Source organism: Podarcis liolepis (assembly GCF_965112155.1).
Source record: "Podarcis liolepis genome assembly, chromosome: 16".
Classification (NCBI taxonomy): Eukaryota; Metazoa; Chordata; class Lepidosauria; order Squamata; family Lacertidae; genus Podarcis; species Podarcis liolepis.
Window position 1 is genome coordinate 12,115,042 of NC_139567.1, and position 17,414 is coordinate 12,132,455.

At 46.5% G+C, this 17,414-nt stretch overlaps 1 protein-coding gene and 1 long non-coding RNA gene across 13 annotated transcripts in view; one reads left to right on the forward strand and one right to left on the reverse strand.

Moving 5' to 3' along the window:
- Positions 1 to 17,414, reverse strand: part of ROBO3 (roundabout guidance receptor 3) — a 333,100-nt gene that overhangs the window by 62,739 nt on the left and 252,947 nt on the right. For all 12 annotated transcript variants that reach the window (XM_083480343.1, XM_083480341.1, XM_083480342.1 and 9 more), the window contains exons 3-6: positions 12,760 to 12,917; positions 10,348 to 10,468; positions 8,091 to 8,229; positions 4,850 to 4,977 (exon numbers count right to left, since the gene is read on the reverse strand). In XM_083480343.1, coding sequence (XP_083336469.1) covers positions 4,850 to 4,977; positions 8,091 to 8,229; positions 10,348 to 10,468; positions 12,760 to 12,917 — 546 coding nt within the window. The remainder of the gene's footprint in view (positions 1 to 4,849; positions 4,978 to 8,090; positions 8,230 to 10,347; positions 10,469 to 12,759; positions 12,918 to 17,414) is intronic.
- Positions 309 to 5,006, forward strand: LOC310695876. The gene is made up of 2 exons (XR_014520325.1): positions 309 to 1,238; positions 4,815 to 5,006. It is a non-coding gene; the product is annotated as an uncharacterized lncRNA (long non-coding RNA).

Genomic DNA, 17,414 nt, shown 5'->3' on the forward strand with positions numbered 1-17,414 from the left:
GGGATATGTAAGCCACAGATGCAGGGCAAGCCTGCCGACCTGACAAGTGATGTCACAGTACAAAAATGCATTTGAAGGCAAAGGCATGGCGCCATGTACTAGTTCACAAGCAGATATCCCCTCCCCTTTCTTTTTATTGCAGCTAAGCGCTTAGAGACTGGGGAAATTCATATTCTGCAATTACCTTTTTCGTTATTTATATAGGGCCAACAGTGTGAAGGGTGCTTTATGGAGCGCAAGTGGTCAAGCTGCCCTGAGGAGCTTACAGTCTAAAATTCAGCCCAGGGGAAGGAAAAAGGAACTTGAGGCAAGTGGGAAACTTGAAAGCAATATGGAGTTGTTTCAGCTACGTGTGCTTTGGGCATAGCTAAAGGGTGAGTTAAAAGCAGGGGCAGTGCTGGGGTGTGTGTGTGTGCAAAGGTTGTGCCAAAGGATTGGCAGAGAAGGTGGGTTTTGTAGAAGACTCTGAATGAAGCAAGTGAAGTGATATCAAACCATTGGTCTGGGAGGCAGTTCCAAGCATAAATTTTGGGGTTGCACCAGAAGGTTTCGTGCGCAAAAAAGTCAAAAGTCTGGAAACTTTGCGGTATGTGTTTGGGAACACTTGAAGGGGAGGAAATGAATTTATTTTTATAATTTGTCCAGTTCTCTCACTTACTGGGAAATTGGGCAAATCCTGAAATCAGTTCATTCACTGAAAGGTAAGTCGCAACCATCTCCAATACAATTTGTTTTATCCAATGTATGCAGCAATCATCTAGCTTCAAACAGTGGTAGGAAAAACCCTTTCCCATGAGAATCATCACTGTTGACTAAAGTCTTGGCAAAACATGGGCAAGGGAAGGAAACTTGATTATCAGTGGGAAAGTTACATCCTTCTTAGAAGAGGGGTAGTAAATGTGTTGCCCTCCAGGTGTTCCTGGACCACAACTGCCATCATCTCCGGCCAATGGCCAGGTTCATGAGGCTCCTGGGACTTTGAGGCTCATGGGACTTTGAGTCTGTCAGTGCCTGGAGGCTACCACATTGGCTATTCTTGTTGAAGAACAGAGAAGATTCCAAGAGAGTCAGGAATGAAATGTGCCCATTGTGGAAGACAGAAGCCAAGCACAATCCTATGCATTCTTTCCGGAAACCAACTGCTGAAAACATGGCCGAGTTCAGATGGCACTTGAATCCTGGGAGCACAAAGGAATGAAAACGCTAATGGCAGCTATTCAACATACAAGTACCAGGAAGTAAGTCTCACTATACTCAGTGGGACTTACTGTTGAGTAGAGAAACATGGGATTACACGCAGGTCTGTAATCTTATGCATCCTTACCTGGGGTTAAGATAAGGAGTATGCTAAGCGCACAGGATTACATGGTAAATTGGGCATTTTAGCCTTATTTTAGAACAGTGGTAGCCAAACTTAGCCCTCCAGCTGTTTTGGGACTACAACTCCCATCATCCCTAGCTAACAGGACCAATGGTCAGGGATGATGGGAACTGTAGTCCCCAAACAGCTGGAGGGCCAAGTTTGGCCACCACTGTCTTAGAAAAACAGTGCTGGAGAGTACCCAAATGCCGTATCACCTTGTTTTGTTGGGAAATGATGGAGATGGAGGGATGCACAAAGATCTAGACCAGCCTTCCACTTCCTGATGCCCTCCAATTGTTTTGGACTCCCAGCTCCCAATATCTTTGACCGTTGGCCATGTTGGTTGGAGCTGCAACCAGAGACCACCAGGTTGGGCAAGCAAGGCTAACTAGACAACCAGGAGCAATGAATTCCTTTTAGCACTGGGCAACCAGAACACACAACTCACGCAGCAAAAACTGCTCTCACTGTGGTTTCAAAAAAAGAAAAGAAAAGAAAAGCAGGGAGAAGGCACATGCACAAAACCGACCAAGGAGCTCCAACCCTTAGTCATCCCAGCATGCAGCAGTGTTAATGAGATGAAATGAATACTTACGGAATGGGCCAACTGGACCAAAGAGAACATATGAAAAAAAACAAAAAAATAAAAAAGCATGAGATGAGTTGGATCAAATTAATCTGGCATGAATGTTTAAAGCGTCAACAAGTAGGGAGACCCAGAATTAGAGTGCAAGGCTAACCAAAGGCCAAATCTGAGCCGATCTCTTTGCCAAAGCGATATGAAGTACAGATGTACTCCGTGGCATGCTACAACCACAGATTTCCCTCCCTTTAGAGACCTGCCAAAGCTGGAGAAGCCTCTGCTAATGCTATAAAGTCTTCTTGTTTGGACTGAGCTTTAGTGACCAGAGTTAATACTGGGAGAGGAGATGGATGTTTAGTTTAGGTTTTATTCTTCTGCAGTTTGCCAGAGACTTCACTGAGATTTTTATTACAGATAAAATTCAATTTCATGCTATGGGCTTTTATAGAAGGGTGGTCTGTTTTGAACCTTTGGGACAGATCAGAGGTAAAATGCAAAAACTGAATATGTTAAGTAAGGAAATAATGTGGCTCTAGGACACATTAATAAGCAGCTGTGCATCTTCTTAAACCCCGGCTGGGAATTAGCAGAGAATGAAAGGAACTGCAGGACCCGCAGCCAAGATGTTGCTATTGTACCTTATAGGTGAAACAAATTACAGTTACAACGTGTGTTCCTGTGGCCATTGATCTCAAGAGCATGAAGCAAACCGAGAAACCCATCAGGGCCAAACTTTGGGACAGAAGTCTAGGGCACAGCTAGTTCCAGAGAATGGCAAGCCTGGACATTTGCTGGAGTCTTAGACCCCTTTAACCGTGTTACCATTTCCACTTTGCCAAGAAGATCTGATGCCACCTACGAGGGCTCTCAATTGGCACACCCTGCCTCTTCCCTGTTAACAGGGCCCACTGAGGGCCCACTCAATCCTAGAGACGGCATTGGGCCCTGCTCAGCAGATATGAACAGGAAGCTCCCCCAATGCTTCAGGAAGTGATGAGTGGTGGGGAGGGCTCCCAGAAGACTATTCAGCCCAAAGCCGAACCTTAGCTTACAATGAAAACAGTGATGCACTAAGCGCACCTGGGATATTTATCAGTGGAGATTTGCCATGCACTCTCAGGAGCAAGGGGTAGGCTTGGTCCCACTAGAATGGTCTTTCTAAGAGCTACTTCTAATTTACTTCAGTAAGAAGCACCTGATGGGATAAGGAAAGGGGTATGCTCTGGGAGTGAGGGCCAAATTTGCCCCATTTCCCGGTTAATCCTACTTTCCAGGGGAGAGAACAGGAATGCTTTCCCCCTTTGACACTTTGCAGGTTGCAGCTCAGTTTCCCCTCTGCCTAGAAACACACGGTGTCTTATTCTGTCCTTTATTTTATTCCCATCCCACTGCCAAGAGACCCATCAGTTTATAGGTCTATATGTGCTACACAATTGACTTGCATCGAGCCGCAGTTAGAAGGATCGTTTTTACAGGATGTGATTTGCAAAATTCAGAAGAAGAGGAAGCCTGGTTTAGTAAAGTTGGATGGGTGTCCAATGTTTCTCTGTTGTTCCATGTGCTATCCCTCCGTTCTGTGTTCCAGCCTGCCTGCATTCCAGTTTAACTTGGAAACATTTCTGCAATTCATTTTGAAATTGTCGCATGTGACATTGGCCCCCGTTTTCAGCTGATGTCTCTATTTTACGGCACATAAACATCATGCACACTGAACAATCACTGCACAAAAGGGAATCCTGATATGATCATACCATTCTTTTTGTGTGGTGCTGTAATTAATGTATCTACGCGCTTGTGTGCATCAAAAACCTATCATTGGTGGGTGGCAGAGAGATGGCCAACTGAAAATTGAGACCAACTGTGAATGTTTAGTAATGTGAATAAAACAGTCCTGGAAATCCAGAACAGGAGAACGACAGGTTGTCCTTTGGGAGCACTGCTCCATGGAGAAGATCAGACAATTCAGAATGTGAAGGGAACTTCAGGTGGACAGAATTATGTAAGTAGACTGAAATAAAATGACATAGATAATCAGAAGGTGGTTCAACCAGTTTGAAACAAGGTGTTTCAATTAATAACTTTTTCAGTGACATTGTTCTGGGTAGTGGGGGAGAAATGAATCAGAGCTCTGGAAGGATGCCAGTCACCATTTTGCTTTTCTCAGAATGATGGGTTTTCAGGTGCACATTGAGAAATTCAAAATGGCGCCACCATTAAAAAAATGGCTGCCTTCTGTGCACTTAGGCCTACCGTTATAGCAGACAGCAACTGGGTATCGATAGAAAAATGCACACTTTTAGAGCAGTGACCGAAGCAGGCTTGTTAAAAATGCAACCTTTTTAAAAACCGAAAATACTGGGGGAAACATATTCGACATTTCTATTTCTTTTCTTGCTCTCTTTTAAAAAACCCCCAAATGCCTTGCAAAAATGTGAAGTTGCTTTATTTGAAAGCAAACCCAAAAAGAAAAGAAAAAGAAGCCTGAGTTAGCGTGGAAGCAGAAATTGAAAGTGCAATTCTGTGTGTTTACCCAGAGAAAACTCCACCGAGCTCAGCGGGCCTTACTTCAGGTAAAAATGTGCTGATGAAGTGGGAAAATGAATCACTGTAAAACAAAGAGGTGAGGGGCAATGTGCAAAACCACTTCTCCTTGAATTATTGGGTGAATTTTTGCCGAATCAATGTTTCCCAACAGCCTGTGCCCCTGAGTCATGATTAGTTGACTCTGTTTGCATTAGTTTTTGCTGCTGGATTTGGTGCTACTAAGCTACATACAGCAGCTATCCTGGAAATGTGAGCTGAGTGGACACATGTTTTTACCCTTTCTTGCATTTATCTTTTCATCACCCCACAATGCATCCTCTTCAGCAACAAACATCTTCAGCCAATTGAGACATACTCACCGTGGACGCTAAGGGAGCCTGAGGCCTCCGATTTGCCCACGCTATTCTCTGCCACACAGGTGTAAGTGCCCTCATCCTCTGCACTCACCCGGCTGATGCGCAGAGTGTTGTCATTCTGGACCTCCGATCTTGGAATTAAAGGAAAGAAGCAAAAGAATGGAAGAGTTGTCACGTCACCGAAGCCCAGTTCTAACTGAAGTGGAAAACTCAGCTGTACCAAAATGCTAGGGGGAAACTGGGTGTTGGTCCAGCCATGTACACAGAAAGTCAGGAAGAAGGGATTTAGTCTAGCCTTGCATGCAGACAGCTAGCATGTCAATTTGGCTTAGCCTTGCACATATAAAGCTAGCATGTCAGTTTAGCTGTCAGGATGCTGTCAGCGGCTCCCAGCTGGTTGCCCAGGAAAGACAGGGAAAACTTTCTTATTTTCTTTTTTTATTTCAATCTTTACAGAGAGCCTCCAGAACCCAGCCTCTTGGATAATGGCGTTGTCCCGAGTGAATCTCCACCCACCGTCTCTCCGATTCTCATCTCATCGTCATTCTCATCGTCTCCTCTACGGGTGCTGCTACCTGCCCTCTGTCTTGGAGCTCTTTGCTCTCCTACTTTCAAGACTCGCCAGGTTCTGGGAGAGAGGGGGTCTGGAATGCTTTCTAATGACAACGTGTCAGCTGGATGTTGTTCTGGCTCTGCCATGATTTTTCAGCTTTTCCCCTCATCTGCCTCTGAGCTGCTACCTCCTCCAAACTCCTGTTGTAAATCTATACCAGGCATAGGCAAACTCCGGCCCTCCAGATGTTTGGGACTACAATTCCCATCATCCCTGGCCACTGGTCTGTTAGCTAGAGATGATGGGAATTGTAGTCCCAAACATCTGGAGGGCCGAAGTTTGCCTATGCCTGATCTATACTGTCTTCCTCTTCCTTCTCCCTGGAAGGGTCAGGATGGGGGAGGCAGTCTCCACCATTTCTCCTCTGCCCAGTCTCTGACATTAGCCTAGCCTTGCTCACAGAAAGCTAGCATGTCAAGAAGAATTTTAGCCTAGCCTTGCTCACAGAAAGCTAGCATGTCAAGAAGAACTTTAGCTTAGCCTTGCTCACAGAAAGCCAGCATGTCAAGAAGGGTTTTAGCCTAGCCTGACACTCCAAATTGCTATGTGTAAGGAAGTGCTGCTATTCTTCTATTTCATGGCTGGGGGAAGGAACATCCCGTCATCTAAACCCCCATCTACAGTCTGAACTGCGCTTGAAGTCTGTTTCTGTTTCTTTGGTGAAGAAAGTCAACACATACTCTCTCTATTCGCATGTGCTTTTAAAGATGGAGCAAAACAAGCTCACTCGCAAGACTCTTGTTGTGCAAGTCTTGCAAGTCTGTTGAGTACGCTGACACAAACTGCATCAGTGAGGATGTGCATGATGACAGTGACGGGAGGGTGCACTGCATTCTGGGTGACCAGGCTGTGCCTTCTCCTTCTGCCTCTAGTTCCTCCCCCCCTTAGCTGTCGACTGGTGCCCTTTACAGATTCTAAATAAAAAAATTCCTTGCACACGAAAGCTCATACCAAGAACTAACTTAGTTGGTCTTTAAGGTGCTACTGGAAGGAATTTTTTTATTTTGACTATGGCAGACCAACACGGCTACCTATCTGTAACTTTACAGATTCTGTTGTTTTGTTCTTTTCCCCAGCTGGGGCTTCCTCAGTTGGAGCAGCCATATCCTGGGAGAAAGTAGGTACCTGCCTCTTCCAGCCTCTGATCCCCAGTCTCAGCCCTCCCTGCTCCCAATATCACCCTCCTGTTCCTCCTCCTAGTCCATCTCAGTCTGCCAATCCATTCCTGAGTCCAGTGACCCCTCACGACTCAAGAAACACTCAGGGATGATAGCCATCCAAAGTAATGTGTGTACCTCCTGAATGATATGATTTATGCTCAGCCGGATGTGGAGTCACAACTTTTGAGTGCCATTTGCATACAAACCATGTGCCCCACCACTGAACAATAGCTTCTCTCAAGCCAAAAGCCAGTGTGGTGCGGTGACCAGAGAGATGGAGCACGACCTGGGAGACCCGGGTTCAAATCTCCACTTAGCCATTAAGTTCACTGGGTGATCTGGGGCCGGTCGCTTGTCTCTCAGACTAACCTACCTCACAGGGTTGCTGTGACAGATACATTGGGGCAGTGTTTGTGGTATAGTGGTTGGACCTGGGAGATGCGGGTTCAAATCTCCGCTCAGCCATGAAGCTCGCTAGGTGACCTGGGGCCAGTCACTTGTCTCTCAGTCTAAGCTACCTCACAGGGCCGTTGTAATGTTAAAATAAGGAAGGGGGAAGCATGCATGCCACCCTAAGCAGAGAGAGATATAAATGTAGTATTAGATATGGATAAATAAATACAACTCCACATGCCACATTCTGTATGCTATGGGTTCCTCTCTGTGACAATCGGCAACAACTAATAGACACACTTTTTTCCTTTTTCTTAACTGCAAGTGTTCACTGGAACTGGAAACACTAAACCCACAAGATAATCCTTCCTAAATAGCCACATTCCCCAGGAACTATCAACTGAATTGAAAAAAGAGCTCTCCTCTTCATGTTCTATGCCACATTAACCATATTAACAATCTTAAGCGAATTTTTGGGGTCAGTGGTGCAGGCAACCTAATCTCTCTCCTCGCCAGCTTGGGAGCATCTTCCCTATCAGAACCCTTGTCTAAAAAGAAGAAAGAAAGAAAGCGCTTCATTTTCACACTGATACATTTGGGGGCAGGGAGGAGGAAGAGAGATAAAGATGGCTCTCTCTTTAATTGCACAGCACCTTGTGCAATCGCCTGCGCTAATAGGCATTGTCAGGCTCATTGTCTGGGGAATTAAGCAGAATAGCTCATCGCCAACCAAGACGAGGGTATCCGAAACAGTGTTGTGGTTTACCCTTTTGGAAGCGCGAAGAAGTGACCTTTCGTCGGCTCCGCAGTGAAGCAGATCCGGCCCTCAATCTCTTCCCAGCCATTACTGCTATTGCCAGCAATTTTCATAGCTCTTCTCAAGTGCAAGGTGGCTGACAGACCTTGTTCTGGAGATGGGGAATGGCGCTGAGAGATGCTGCGTGGCCCCAGGCCATTGGGTCAGTGTGTGGCAAAGGAACAGCCCAGCCCAAACTTGCAGTCTACTATCTCCCACCGGGATTGCAAGTTACCCGCCTGCCCATCCTGCAGGCCCCAAAGGTGAAAAGGCGCCACTTACCTCCCTCGAGGAAGCTCCCCTTCCTCCTTACGCCACCGGGATGTGGGCACAGGGTCCCCCTGCACTTCGCAGTGGAAATTCACGGTGTCCTCAGCAAGCACCACTTGGTTGATGGGCCTCTTGATGAACGTGGGTCGCTCTGTCAGGACACAGGCAGGAAATGGTATTTGAGGCACAGGACCAGCACAGAGGCAGGCCTACCACTGCTGCCCTGGGCAAGGTCTACCAGCGCTGAGGTCTGCCACTCAGCTAGGCCAGTCTTTTTTATTTTCCCACAATGCCCTGGAACAACTCCATGGCATTGTGGGAAATGACCATGATGGTTCCTAGCTGCCTCTGGAGTGCTGTTGCTGTTCCTGCCCACTGTTCTTGCAGTCAGCAGGCCGTGGTCCGCGAGTATTTCCACATAGAGGGTGCCCTCTCGGATAGTAGTTCATGAGATGGTTCAGGGGCGCTCATCTCAATGTTCTCCCCTGGGCGGTCTCCACCCATTAAAGCGTCCCCATCTACCTGGGAATGAACTCTGTTTGATGTGGTAGGTTCTGGATTCTGGGCTCATATGGTTCTTAATTGTAAACTATATATCCGTCAGCAATTTCTAGATCAACTCTGTATCCCCAAATGGAAACCAGAGTTGGAGGTCATACATTTTCTATTACTGGGGAATGATCAGGAGCTCACCAAGTTAGTGGCTAAATATCTCTATTTGGTTTTTGTTGTCAAAATACACTGCAGATGTCTGATCTCCCTGGAGACCTAGAGATGTGACCATAGACTGCTCTGCCTCCTTTCTTTTAGCAAATGTTTTGTGCCACTGGGGAAGTGGTAAATCTGTATTGATTTGTTTTGGATGTGATGCCAATGAAGACAGGAGTGCCTGGCGTGCTCTGGTCCATGGGGTCACAAAGAGTCGGACACGACTAAACAACTAAACAACAACAATGTGATGCCAATAAAAGGTTTGATGATGATGATGATGATATTCCTGCCCTGGGGACCCCCACCAACATAAGAGGCCCCTTTGCACGGGGTCCTCTGGGGGTGGTCCTGGCTTAATAGACAACTTTAGACACTTCTGTATTCTAATCATCAAAAAGCCCACAGGATACCCCTTGGCACCAAGAAGGGCGCACAGAATTGCAATATCAGGTTAAGACAGGACTCGCTCAGATAGAAGATATTTCCTGCCACAGAAACACTGAAGACGGATAGCACTGTACTTGAGTTACCCAAAAGCAGCAGTGTCCGCAAAGCAACATAACTTGCCTTGCAACCAAAAATAGCCAGCTGCAATGCTGTAGAAAACTTTCAAAACCAAACAACAAATTGTGGGATGGCTGCATTCCAGCCTGTGATATGGGCTTTCTGATACAAGACTAATTTTCATGGGGAAATGCTCAGTTTCCATGGGGGAAAAAATTGATTCCCTAGAGACTGATCTAATTTAGCATGTTCATTTTATTTGTGTTCAGTAAACAAAGCAACAAACTTGATACTATCATGCTTGCGTAATATTGTTGTTTGCAATTGGTGTCCATTCATTGTTAGTAACGACCTTATGAAACTGAAGGTTTTCCACAGAAAAATAAAAAAACTGAGAAATGTTCAGCCCTTCATCACTTATTCCAGTAGTAATGAGCAACTGGGTAGAATCCAGCCTGCTCACATTTTCTTTATATTTCCACAGGACCAGAGACTTGTTTTTTGTTTTTGCTTTTTTAAAAAAGTAAAATTGAATAGTCAAGCAAGAGGTCTGGGCTTTGAGTAAAGGCATTTGCAGACTCATTTTCAATGGAAGAAAATGCTCTCCAGATTTCCCCAGATACTAATGGTCTTGTTAGATAGTAAAATCCAAGTTTAATTGCTGTTTTAGGGGTTGTTTTTAAAAGTCTGGAACGGATTAATCCATTTTGCATTACTTTTTATGGGAAAGTGCACCTTGGTTTTGGAATGCTTTGGTTTCAGAACGAACTTCCAGAATGGATTAAGTTTGAGAACCAAGGTACTACTGTAAATCTATTTTTTAAAAAATAATTCAAAAAATAAATAAACAAAGGGGGGAAAGTTAACCATTCTGTTCTCATTCTCACACCCCTCCCTGGCTGCTTCCAAGAAATAGAAAAAAACTCACAGGGGAACTTATCACAGATCTTTCCTTGTGGATTTCCCCCTTCCTTTTTGACCCTGAGAACTCCACTTTCCCTTTCCCTCTCCGTCCGATTCCCGTCTCCCCTGCCAGATTCCTGCTCCTACGTACCGAAGACCACCAGCTCCGCGGGCTCGCTGTCCCGTTCTCCAACCATGTTGGTGGCCACACAGATGTACATGCCAGCGTCACTCTTCCTCGTGTTGGACATCATCAGCTTCCCACCTCGGATCTAGAGCAGAGGGGCCGAAAAGAAATCCTGCTTAGAGACAGCCGGACAAACAAGCTTCCCAGGCCAATGTATTGGTGGGGTAGCCCCTGGGAAACTTCCTCTTGCAGAGAACTTCACTGATAATGATAACAACAACAACAAACAACAACAACAACAACAACAACAACTTATTTGTACCCCACCCATCCGGCTGAGTTTCCCCAGCTACTCTGTGCAGCATTCCAACAAAGATTAAAAATATATTAAAATATCATACATTAAAAACTTCCCTGAACAAGGCTGCCTTCAGATGTCTTCTAAATGTCAGGTAGTTGTTCTTCTCTTTGACATCTGGTGGGAGGGCGTTCTACAGGGCGGGCGCCACTACCAAGAAGGCCCTCTGCCTGGTTCCCTGTAGCTTTGCTTCTCACAGTGAGGGAACTGCCAGAAGGCCCTCGGCGCTGGATCTCAGTGTCCGGGCTGAACAATGGGGATGGAGAGGCTCCTTCAGGTATACTGGGCTGAGACTGTTTAGGGCTTTAAAGGTCAGCACCAACACTTTGAATTGTGCTTGGAAACATACTGGGAGCCAAGGTAGGTCTTTCAAGACTGGTGTTATGTGGTCTTGGCCGCCGCTCCCAGTCACCAGTCTAGCTGCCACATTCTGGATTAGTTGTAGTTTCCGGGTCACCTTTAAAGGTAGCCCTACATACAGCGCATTGCAGTAGTCCAACCTGGAGATAACTAGAGCATGCTCCACTCTGGTGAGACAGTCCATGGGTAGGTAGGGTCTCAGCCTGCGCATCAGATGGAGCTGGTAGACAGCAGCCCTGGATACAGAACTGACCTGCATCTCCATGGACAGCTGCGAGTCCAAAATGACTCCTAGGCTACGCACCTGGTCCTTCAGGGGCACAGTTACCCCATTCAGGACTAGGGATCCCTCCACACCAGCCCGCCCCCTGTTCCCCAAAAACAGTACTTCTGTCTTGTCAGGATTCAACCTCAATCCATTAGCCGCCATCCATCCTCCATAATGAGGAATACGCCTCCCCGGAAATTTACTGGAGTGTGTGCCTCTGGAACTTCCTGCCCAAAGATTTCAGGCACGCACCTTTGCCATACGGTTTGTTTGCTAAAGGCTTCCTTTTAAGTAAGCGAGCCCACACATCCAATTTCATTATGTATATCAGGTGAGAGAACTGGGGATTTTTTAGCCCACGGTCCATAATATCTCTTTCTGGGAGAACCTTCTGAGAGCCACATCATGTGGTAGACAGGGCCGGAGGCAAACGTCGCTGAAGAGTAACAAATGTCAATGCTACCTTTGCACAGTAGGTTGGTTTCTACGCACCTGTCTCAATCCTCCATCCAGGTAATCCAGAGGCATCATCAGAGCTCAAGGACACATTCCAGCCAGCCAAAAACACTTAGGGCAGGAATCAAGGCCAGTGAGTGGAGCATGCTGGGAATAAATCTGAGGGCCAGAAAGTGAAGACTGGAGGGCCAAATTTGGCCCTTGGGCCTGAGGGTTCCCACCCCGATGTACACTTAATTTAAGCATTAATCAAAATGGAAGTAGCAATGGCTGGTTTCTCTTACATTTTGATAAATGCTTAGGTTAACTTGCTTTTAACGTTTGATTTTAAGAAATGTGTTTTAGTGGACACTTTATATTCTGTTTAAACCGCTTAGAGGTTAGGGGTGATGAAGCAGCATATAAATCCTGCTAAATGAATAAAAATGGATTCTGCACCTTAAACTGGGAGCTGACCTTCTCTAGGGAGAACCGGCTGAGATTACACATTTTCCTGCAAGAGTATTTCAGACCTCAGCAGAATTTTAGGCAATACTCCATCAATGCTCAAGGCTACCTGCTTGCTCCTCCTAACCATGCATTCAGTTCTACTATGTCCTATCCAGGATGTTTTGCCTGTCATGGCCTAAGCTCAGTGCTATATGCCTTGCATGCAGAAGGTCCAAGCTCCTAGCATCTCCAGTTGAAAAGATCAGGTAGCAGGTGGTTGGAGAGACCGTAGCATCAGCGGTAGAACACAAGCTTTGAAGGTTCAAAGTCTAATCTCCCGTCTCTCCAGGTATAAATGGGAAAGACTTCTATCTGAAACCTTGCATTGCTGCTGACAGTCAGTGTAGACAATGTGGAGCTAGATGGGCCAATTATTATTATGCAGATTCCCATCTTTCCTCCAAGGTTCTTAGCCTTGAACAGAATGGCAAAACCCACAGAAATTATTTAGGTTGAAAGGAGGTACAGTGCTGCCTTTTTCAAGGGGGGCTTCCCTCAGTCTCACCGTAATGCGCTCATCCTTATCGCTGATGCGGATGTTGTTCTTTTTCCAGGAAATGGTGGGTTCTGGGTGTCCTCTGGGTGGGATGCATTCCATCACAGCTGGCTCGCCCGCTGCCACCACCACATCACTGGGAGCTTGGCGGAAGTCATCTCGCAAGACTGCAAGGAAGAGAGAAGAGTTTGAGGGTCGCCTTGAGGGGAAATAACAAAAACAGGATGAGGCATCACAGAGACACTTGCAGATTTCCTTTCTTCCTTGGTTGTTACACCACCACATTTTTAAAAGCGCCTGTTCACACTTGGAATTAATTCTCTGTTGTACACAAGGGTTCTCACGGGCTCCTTTATACCCCAGGAGAAAAGCTCTCTGTGTGCGCATGCACATGCACACTAAATCAGATGCAGACAAAACAAATTCAGGTCTTCTTGCTGGAGGCATCAATCCTTGCCGTTTGCACAGCAACAGGAGAATCACACAGAAATAACGAGACAAGCCACTGAGACTTAAGACCAAGGCTGGAGTCTTAGAAGGCTTGGTGAAGCTTGATTGGTCCTTGGAATCAGCTGACAGAATGCTAAATGCTGCAGCATAAATGGCACCCATGAGGAGCACAGTTCAGCCAATGATGAAACAACTCCAGATAAATCACGAAAGACCAAGCGGTAGCCTTGTCAGCCATAGCTGAAAGGGCTCCCATTGGCCATGCATTGGCGCTTTACTTCCTGTGTCACAAGGACTATATTCTGCTATAAGCCTTGCTGACTGAACCGGGTTCCTCAAGGGTACCTGTAGTGCCACACGTAGCCCTGTCAGCTGACCATTCTGTCAGCTGATTCCACAGACCAGTCACACTTCACCAAAGACACTGGCTGCAACAGACATGGGGTTTATCTTGTTAGTGCTACTGGTTATGACGTTGGCTCTTCTGCCTCGATTTCTAATATTCTTTTTACTCCGAAGCATCCCTCTTCCCCTGGTTCACATGCTGTGTTTCTCCCAGCCATCATGTGCACCAAGAAACAGCTTGAAGGGAAGGAGGAAAGAACCTTGGCAGTGGCAGCATGAAGAAGCCTGAAAGGACTGCAGTGCCGCATAATGATGGTAAAGCAGAATATGGGCATCTCAGCCAGAGACCAAAACTGGCACATTTTCAATCTAGGAGAAAACTCCTAAGATCAGGGTCACTACGGTTGTCAGGTTTACAATCCCAGGTGATTCCCCAAATTGAGAACCATTAGCAAAGCCTTCCCTGTGGATACAAGACTCCCTACCTGTTTGCAATAACTGACCCCACTATTTTACACACAGGGCAGGACAGTGGTATTTTTTTTGCTGTCCTTCAGCTCATTTCCTCTCTCGTATTTGGCCCTGGCTTTCAGGGCAGCAGGAACTTGCAACTCCTACGCAGGAAACAACGCCCAGCTTGCCACCTGCTCCCTCTGCTACTCAGGCCCGATAGGGCCAGCCCTGCCATATGGTCTGGAGGGATGCGCTAAGATTCCCGGGCAAGACACCTCACTTTTGCCAAGTGCAGTACGCCAACTTCCTATGCCAGCAGGCGTCATCTCTTGGGACACGGGTTCCAAACGGACGCAAGGCTGCGGTAAATAGCATCCTCTCCAGTGCAGAGTTGCCTGCCGAACTAGTCAACAGTTGGTGCCACGGATGCAGATTATAAAAGCTTCAGACCCAAAGGAGCATCAAGAGAAAGGGTCGTAGCAAAGCACAGGCTTTGCAAAAACAAGGTCAAGGTTTGATCCACGGCAACTCCAAACAGGGATAGGGAAGACTCCTGTTTGAATATATAGGGAGTTGCTGCCTGTCAGTGTAAAACATGCTGAGGAAGAAGGACCTATAGTCTGACTTGGTATAAGGCAGCTTCTCATGCTCCATGTTCGAATCCATCTGTGGCATTTGCCTTCTAGGATGGGTCATAAGGAAAGGATTAAAATGGGTGTGATGTGATTGGCCAGTGAGAATGCAAGGGGGGAGTAAAAGTTAGAGTGGGAGGTTCTGAGAGTCAGTTCAGTTGAGGTTTGGGAGTTGAAGAAGGAAGAGGGAGGTTTAGGTGTGGGTTGATAGAGTTGTATTGTGAGAGAGTGAGAGGAATTGTTAGGTGGAGTCAGATAGATAGCTAGAATAATCAGTTTGGAGTTGTTAGGAACTAAGAATAAGAAACTGACAAGAGAAAAATTAACTGAAACCATAAGCTTGTTCCTGCATTTAAAAATAAACTTGATTATTTGTTTATGTTAACAACTGACTGGACTCCGTGTGTCCCCGTGAGATACAGGGTGGTGGCAGCGGAAAAAGCAATCGCAGTGGCGGCACAGGGTCAATAGGCCGGCAAACGTCTGGGGGCCCTGTGTGTGATCGCCACACCATCCTATCCTTTTGACCTCGGTGTTATAGCCAAAACTCTGAAGTGTACCAGTGAACCTACGGATAGCTGAGACCGGTGTCATGTGATCTGTGCATTTGGTCCATTTCAACAACTGCACTGCCAAATTTTGAATCAGTCAATGTTCTCTGAGCACTTTTCAAAGGTAGCCCCACTGGGCCACTGTAACCCTGATGTTAAAATGGCATGGTTCACTGTAACAAGACTAGACCCCCAAATGTTTTGGATGCACAATGCATAGAATTACTGTCTACATTTCTGAATTCACCCTGTTTCTTGGCCACAAGGACACAGATTGCTGGACTGGAAACAAGAGGTGGGTGTGCTGCCTCTGGCTCAAGCTGGCTTGCAGCGTTTGAAATTCCCCAGGTGCCAGACACATTTTGCACCTGGCTTTCGGCCACTTACGATCAAGTGAAGATGCCCAGGTGCCAGGATGGCGCCTGGCATCTCCACCACCTGGAGGGGCATGCCTGGGCATCCTTGAATCTTGACTGTTTTCACACACTAGCAACACTTCCTGTGGGATTCTATCCCTCATATTTTATCTGCACAATCAGAATGAATTTCAGGAACCAAAAAGTGGTACTGAATAATGGCAACAAGGCATTTTGTTTTGCTGACCGTAATCCTGGTTTAAGGAGCTATTTGGCACCCAGCTTGTATATCTGAGTTTCTAACATTGTTAACTAGGCAAAGAACAAAATTACTCCCCACACCCATATCAGAAAGTAGCTCGATTTCCAAATTTATTGAAATATCCTTAATTCTACCTGGGGGCGGGGGACTTTCCAAAGCACTCTTTGTGCAAAACAACAGAGTGGTTTTTCTGTAGCTTTACATAAGGAAGTGCTTTGAAGAGTTGGACTTGGTAAACTGAGGTGACCCTCTGTGGGATACCTTGGGGACAGGACATCTTGGTTCCTGTGTCTCCCCAGTAGCAGTACCCCCAGAAGTAGCTCATCTGTGCAGGACTAAGCTGGAAAATCTTCTCCGGCTCAGGTTTCAATCAGAGCTGCAGAAGAATTCAGGAGCTTCCAATGTTCTCCCGTCCTCTGAGTTAATAATCGCCAAGTCCTCGGAGCTTGTTTCTCAGCTCAGTGAACTTTGCTGGCAACTCTACAGAATATCCGTATTCTAGACGTGATCCCCAAATCCAGTGCTGTAAATTGGGTTAGCAATGGAGAATGTATGATAGGATTCAGGAAGATTCTCTTTTTTAAAAATAAAAATGATTGGCACTTAGGAGCACCAGCTTCTGGTGGTAATCAGCACCAAACCTGCGGTTGAAAAAGATGGATGGACTGCATCTCCCCACAAATGGAGCCCTTAGAATGCACACCGGCTCAGCGCTTCGTATCTCTACTGCCCCAGGAGTGCCTCTGAATTATTAAGAACTCCCTAACTCACCAATTCTTAGGTTGCCTCCTGTATTTACCACTGCACAACTAATTATCCTGCCTCCGAGTTGCTCCCTAATCAGCCGCTCCTCGCCCAAATAATTCAGCGTTTTATAACCATTACAGGGAACCATCAGGGCTTTATTGCACAACTGCCTGTCAGAGGCTATTTATTGCATTGGGGAGATGTCCTCGGCTTGTAAAATGCACATCAGCAGCGGATGCTGAAAGAGGGGAAGCAGCGGCAGAGGCAGAAACAACAATTCATTTAACTAGACTTTACGATCCCAGCGAGTTAGCCTCTCACTCCGGACACCTGACAAGCGGCACAGTCGTGAGGCACATGGGGAAGCAATCCTTGGAAAGAAGGCAAGGAAGAGGAAGACGAGGAAGAGGAAGGCAAGTCAGCTGCCTGCTTTCTGATAAGGAAGTAAGAATAGCCTTGCCAGATCACGTAAAAGGCTCATCTGGTTCTTACAGTGTCTCCTGCCAACTTAGCAGTTTGAAAGCACACCAGTGCAAGTAGATAAATAGGTACCGCTGTGGCGGGAGGGTAAATGGTATTTCCGTGCGCTCTGGTTTCCGTCATGGTGTCCAGTTGCACCAGAAGCAGTTTAGTCATGCTGGCCACATGACCTGGAAAGCTGTCTGTGGACAAACGCCACCTCCCACGGCCTGAAAGAGAGATGAGTCCCCTTTGACTGGACTTAACCATCCAGGGGTCCTTTACCTTTTACCTTCTCACAGTGTCTGGCCCAAGGGCTGCAGGCAGGGCCTGAGGGCAACAGAGCTTTCCTCACTTGCAAACGTTATTCAGAGGCAGAATGCCTCCGACAGTGGAGGCAGACCATAGT